At 44.5% G+C, this 6,577-nt stretch overlaps 1 protein-coding gene across 3 annotated transcripts in view; it reads right to left on the bottom strand.

The window, feature by feature from the left end:
* The window catches only part of LOC118159706 (Golgi phosphoprotein 3-like), a 58,699-nt gene extending 57,132 nt beyond the window's left edge, over nt 1-1,567 (bottom strand). For all 3 annotated transcript variants that reach the window (XM_035314270.1, XM_035314269.1, XM_035314271.1), the window contains exon 1: nt 1,101-1,567. In XM_035314270.1, coding sequence (XP_035170161.1) covers nt 1,101-1,207 — 107 coding nt within the window. In that variant the 5' untranslated portion in view covers nt 1,208-1,567. The remainder of the gene's footprint in view (nt 1-1,100) is intronic.
* Nucleotides 1,568-6,577: the final 5,010 nt, after the last annotated feature.

Genomic DNA, 6,577 nt, shown 5'->3' with positions numbered 1-6,577 from the left:
AACCAGGACAATATTATAACTCAGATCTGAAATAAACGTATTATGCTTCACCACACACCATATCAAACTATTTCCCCGATAGGGCTGACTTTCAGCAGTGTGTGTATTTTTTATATTGATTATCCCTTCCAAATGATAATCCATATAAAATTGACCCCCATGTCAGTAGAAATATACCTTCTGTTATTCACAGTACAATGGTGAACAATCTATAAATTCAATAAAAACACTGAATTATCATTTCGACCCACTTAGGACTCAAAACCTATTTTTGTCATGTGTACCTCCTTAAATTTTAAGACATTTTTCACGTGCATTGGTCTGAGAAGTCTTTTTAGAAAGAGCTGCTGCACATCCTAAAGCCCTATAAGTACAATATAGTTGTGTCTGACAACACATGGACAAGTCTCCCAAACCCTTCCTCAAGCCTTCCTTGAGATGTTACAAACAAAAACCCTTCCACCAGCCACCAGCCCCATGTCCAAAAGGGGGGGGGGGGGGGGGGGAACTCACCCCCAAGTGCCTTCCCCACCTCCTCCAAACCCCTTTGCACACACCCTGTCCTCCAGCAACATCCCGAACAGAGAATCACAGAATGGTTTGGATTGTAAGGGACCTTAAAGCCCATCCAGTTTCAACACCCTGCCATGGGCAGGGACACCTCCCACCAGACCAGGCTACCCAAAGCCTCATCCAGCCTGGCCTTGGGCGCCTCCAGGGATAGGGCAGCCACAGCTTCTTTGGGCAACCTGTGCCAGTGCCTCACCACCCTCTCAGCGAAGAATTTCCTCCTAACCTATAATCTAAATCTCCCCTCTTTTAGTTTTAAACCATTCCCCCTTATCCTGTCATCACCAAATTGAGCAGAGAGCCACTCTATTTTTCTTTTAATAAAACCCCTTTAAGTACTGAAAAGCTGCAACAAGGTCACCCTAGAGCCTTGTTTTCTTTAGAAGATCCCCCTCTCCCAGCACCATCTTCCCCGCCCCATCCCCCCCCCCGCATCCTACATCGCCGACACCCTCCCCCGACCTCCCTCTCACCGTCAGCGCCCCCCACAACCCCCCGACAAACCCCGCTCCCTTCAGGGGCCGCCGCACCTCGCGGTCCTTGAGGCCGAGGAGTAGCACCTCCTCCATGAGGGTGAGCCGCGTTTCCTTGGAGTCGCCCTTCTCGTCGTCCCCCGGCTCGTCCCGGCGGCCTTCATCCTCCAGGCCGCCGCCGGCCCCCCGCTCCTTGTCGGCGGCGGCGGCGGCGCTGCGAGAGGCCTCGGTGCGGCGCTGCACCAGGCCGGAGTTGCGCTGGGTAAGGGAAGTCATGGCCGGAGGCGGCGGGGAGGGCACAGGGAGGGGGAGTGGGGAGGAAGAAAGCGCGAGAGCCGCTCCCAATTCGGCCCTACCCGCACCGCAGCTGCGGCCAGCCGAGAGGACTCATGAGGAGCGGGGCTGGGGCTCGGCGGCGGTGGGAGAGGCGGAGGCGGCCAGCGTCCTCCCCCACGGACAACCGAGCTGGAGGAGTGCGTTTCTATCCCAATATGGCGGCGCGGGCTGATGTCAACGGAGGATGTGGCAGCGACAGGCGGAGAGAGGCACCGGAAAGGGCCGCGAGCAGCGGGAGTGAAACCTGACCCATCCCCGCCCCCCGCCCCCCCCCGCCCTGCCCTGAGGGGCAGCGAGGGCGGTCCCCCGGGAGGGGCGGCTGTGGGCAGGGGTTTTCGGGGGGTTCCACAGCAACAGACGGGCCAAGTGCGGTACAGAGGGAGGGGGACAGGGACAAGGAGAGGAAGGGGGAACGAAGCCCTGGGGGTGCCGGCTGCCGTCGGGGCTATCTCGGCTATATCCAGGGTGAGTCTGTGACCCCTCGGGAGCTGTCCCCCGAGCCGGCCATGACACTCGATAGACAAAATGCCTTACTGGCAGCCCTCGCTCTGCTTGGTTTCAGTTTTAGCTGTCAGACCTTGCCTCATTGCTACCATGGCACTCTCAATATGTGTGTCTGACATATATAAACACAATGACGAAGCTCAAGCCACGCTGAGCTCTTAGCAGTCTTGACTTCAAAATGAACAGATGCAGTCCCTTGTCCACATAAAAGAGGGGATTAGAAATTAGAGAGCGACTGATTAAGAATAAATATGTAGGCAACACTCATTGCTTAATATGTGCTGTGCTTGGAAAGTAGAATGTTACATTTGCGATGTACTGTGCTTGTGCTGCGCTGGGAAAATACAAAATGTACGTGCAAATACAGCATGAGGGAATGCACAGATGAGGAGTAAGGAGGAGGACTAAAAGAAGGTCACACTTGCAAGGTGCCTAGATAACAGGGGGCCCTCGGACTCTGGGAACCGAGACAAATCAACCTTATGGATTGGACTGAGACCAAGGGCTCAGAGAGCATGCGCAAGAAGATAAGGTGAAAAGTTCAACTCTGATGAAGACATCTTACTTCATCCTGATGACCACCTGGATGACCACCAGAGAATACTGCGCAAGCGCAAGGGACTGATAAGCTAATTAGCATACGAAGCGAGAGTAGGCAGATTTAGGTAATGAATATGTATAGGCGTTAATTGAATACTCATTGTTCTGCTGTATAAATGTGAGTTAGTTTGTCACTTTGGGTATGCACGTTAGGCGGAAGGATCCCCCGTTCATCCAGTGCGCTGTTAATAAAGGATACTTAGTCACTAAGAAATTTTGACTTCGTTCTTTGAATCAATCTGGCACCCCAGATGGGACACCTCTCTGCCCGGCTGTAGGACACGCTGGGAATAGGACTCCCTAGGGTACCCCCGGGATTTCCTGGAGGGACTCCTTGACTCAATGGATCACTGCGGAGGCAGACAAGGACCCCATTGCTGTAAGATTGGGTCCCTATAAACGAGCAGTAGCTTACTCCTCTAAACAAGTAGATGAAGTAAGTAAAGCATGGCCCGGATGCCTTCGGGCTGTTGCAGCTGTTGTTATCAATATATAGGAGGCTCGGAAGCTTACAATGGGACAGAAAATGACAGTATTAGTCTCCCATACAGTCTCAGCAGTTTTGGAACAAAAAGGAAACCATTGGCTTTCACCACAGAGATTTTTAAAATATCAAGCAATATTAGTAGAACAAGATGACGTGGAAATTGTGGTCACTAACGTAAATCCAGCTTCTTTCCTTAGTGGAACTCTGGATGAACCAATAACACATGATTGTATAGAAACAATGGAGACTGTGTATTCTAGTCGACCTGATCTTAAGGAAGAACCTTTAGAAGATGCTGACGAGTCTTGGTATACTGATGGAAGCAGCTTTGTGAAACAAGGACAATGTAAGGTAGGGTATGCCGTTACAACCACTCAACAGGTAATCGAGTCCAAACCATTACCCCCTGGGACGTCTGCCCAGAAAGCAGAGATAATTGCTCTTACGCGAGCACTGGAACTAGCAGCAGGAAGGAAAGTAAATATTTGGACAGATTCTAAATATGGATTCGGCATGGTGCATGCTCATGGAGCGATTTGGAAAGAACGTGGATTGCTGACCTCTCAGGGAAAACAGATAAAACATGCTGAAGAAATTTTAAAATTGTTAGAGGCGGTAAAACAACCAGAAACGGTAGCTATCATGCATTTTCGGGGACACCAAAAGGGGAACGCCGATTTTGAAACTGGAAATTGATTGGCAGATCAAGAGGCTAAGCAGGTAGCTGGATTAACTGAAGTGAAGGCATTATCTTTGATACCAGATGGTAAAGTTCAAACTATATACATAAACCAAAAGCCAAATTATAGAAAAGAAGACTTAAAATTAATTTAAGATTTGAAAGGTAAAATGAAACCACTTCCCCGAATTCAAACTGCACCAAGAAAAGATGTGGGAGTTTTACCATATGAAATATTATTTGGATTGCTGTACATGGACAAAGGGAGTGGATTCCCTCAGTTTGAGACAAAGGATGCTTTTCTTAAGAACTATATACTCAGACTGTCATCCTCTTTGTCATCTCTCAGGACCCATGGACTGTTAGCTCAAACCCCACCCTTGGAAGTCCTGATCCATCCATTCCGAGAAGGAGATTGGGTTCTGATGCGAACATGGAGAGAATTGAAACTGCAACCTAAGTGGGACGGACTGTTCCAAGTGCTCCTGACTACTGAGATGACAGTAAGAACGGCTGAGAAAGGATGGACTCATACCTGGGTAAAAGTATCAGTTAACCCTGATACCTGAGAGACTGCATTAACAAAGACTTTTAAGGTTAAAACTGTTAAAACTATCTATTGTAAACCTTTAACTTCTCCATAGAAGAATTCTTAATGAATTAATGAGTAAAAGGGATTGAATTACGCAGAATCAGAGTGTTTTCAGGGAGCACTCCTTGGAAGTGGGAGAAAGGGAGGGTATTTAATCCCCACCAGAAGAATACTTATTAGTTTGTGATTTTTATTGTTTTTCTTAATTATTATTTTTTAATTATTATAGGGGTGTATATATATATAGAAAGGATGTATTTTAGGTTTATCTTAGTAATACCTATCAATGGATTAGTGATAGGATGGAGGGAAAAATCAGCATTTCCAGTTAATCCAGAATATCTCTTGAGTTCTATCTTGAAATAATTGTTGGATTTGAACCCAGATGCCTAGAAAGACTGAAGAGGCCTTGTCCCTGATTGCTATTTCCAGCAGCAACTGTGTCTGGATTCTCTAGATTTCTAAAAATGACAGATCATATTCAGTCTTGGGAAGGAATAGATTTTGAAGTTGAGTTCCCTACACATAATCATGGCTACAGCATACTGTGTTATCAAAGGTGCCTTTTAAACAACATTGACAGAAAACTCAGAGGGCAATATCACTGACCTTGGGTGTGGAAATATCCATAAAATAGGGAATAATCCATACTGTACCGAATATGGTAGCCATGGAAATGCTGATATACATAATGCACACCAGATACAACATGAGAATCCTGTAACCGGATGGCCTGTCCTGAATAGCAAGGAGTGGTACTGGCTATGTGGCAATAAAGCCAGGAAGGTGTTGCCCCTAGGATGGAAGGGAGCTTGCACCCTGGAAGCAATAATTCCAAATTTAACTATTATTGAAGACCCACAAAGCCAAAGCCCCCTTGAGACTACACACAGAATTAAGCGGACTCCAGATAATCCTCTAGTAAAATTCTCTAGCATTTTACAATTTTGCAAGGTGTTTTTTACCTTGGTTAGGGGTGAGTGAATTAGAAAAAGCTAATGTAAATATCTCAGCTATAATTGAAGAACTAGAAAATAAGTTAGATAAGTTTTTGCAAAATAGTACTCTAGAATCAAATAGTATTAGATTTATTAATAAGCTCATAAGGAGGAGTGTGCACTGTAATTATTACTAGTTGCTGTATATATGTAGATCAAATGGGACGAATTTGACTGATCTCAAAAATATTTGGGGAAAAAAACAAACACAACAAGATCGTACATAGAGTAACTCAAGATGACAATTCCTGGGGATTTAGAAACATCTGGGAGAAACTAACTTCATGGTTGCCTGAATAGAACTGGCTCAAAGTTGTGTTTTTGCAGTAGATAATTATTTTTCTTTATTCCAAGGTAGTTGTGTAGTCATAATAAGGACAAATGCTAAACAGATAAGTGGACAGTAGAAGTGGACATAAACCAAAAGCCAAATTATACAAAAGAAGCCTTAAAATTAAAATTAAGACTTAAAATTAATTGAAGATTTGAAAGGTAAAATGAAACCAGATGGATGGGTATATTTAAAAGATAACCGAGTAGTAATACACTCTAATTTGATATGGCCCACAGTTTTTACAGAACACAATAAAACACATTGGGGAGCTGACACATTGCATAAGAGCCTGAGTCAGACATTAGTGGGACAAAATTTATATACAACGATAAAACAAGTAACTCAACAATGTAGCATTTGTTTACACAACAACCCCAATACTAAGAATAGAATAAAATTTGGAATAATTGGTAAAGGAAATTATCCGGGACAACAGTGGCAAATTGATTTTTCAGAACTCCCTAGAAAAGGGGGGTATCATTATTTATTGGTTCTGACTGACACGTTTTCAGGATGGCCCGAAGCCTTTCCCTGTCAAACAAACAAAGCAAGCGAAGTGGTTAAAGTCTTGTTAAATGAAATAATACCATGCTTTGGGATTCCAGTAGCAATGTCCTCTGATAGAGGTTCACATTTTTGTGCGCAAGTGGTACAACAGATAAGTAAGATTCTAAAGATAGATTGGCAACTACATACTCCTTATAGACCGCAGGCAAGTGGACAAGTAGAAAAAAATGAATCATTTAATTAAACAACAAATAGCTAAAATCGGACAAGAAGCTAATTTGTCATGGCCTCAATCCCTTTCTTTAGAATTAGAGTTAAACCTAAAGTAAAAGAGAATTTGAGTCCCTTTGAAATCTTATATGGGAGGCCGTATCAATTTCTATTTAGTGGAGAGGATCTAATGCAGTTAGGATCAGAATATTTATATGCTTATATAACTGAACTTCAGAAACAATTAAATAAAGTACATAAATTGATTTTAGGGACCAGGGCTAGAG

The sequence above is a fragment of the Oxyura jamaicensis genome, unplaced genomic scaffold, assembly GCF_011077185.1.
Source record: "Oxyura jamaicensis isolate SHBP4307 breed ruddy duck unplaced genomic scaffold, BPBGC_Ojam_1.0 oxyUn_random_OJ71745, whole genome shotgun sequence".
NCBI lineage: Eukaryota > Metazoa > Chordata > Aves > Anseriformes > Anatidae > Oxyura > Oxyura jamaicensis.
The sequence above is the reverse complement of the archived record's forward strand: the minus strand, read 5'-3'. Positions and strand labels throughout refer to the sequence as shown.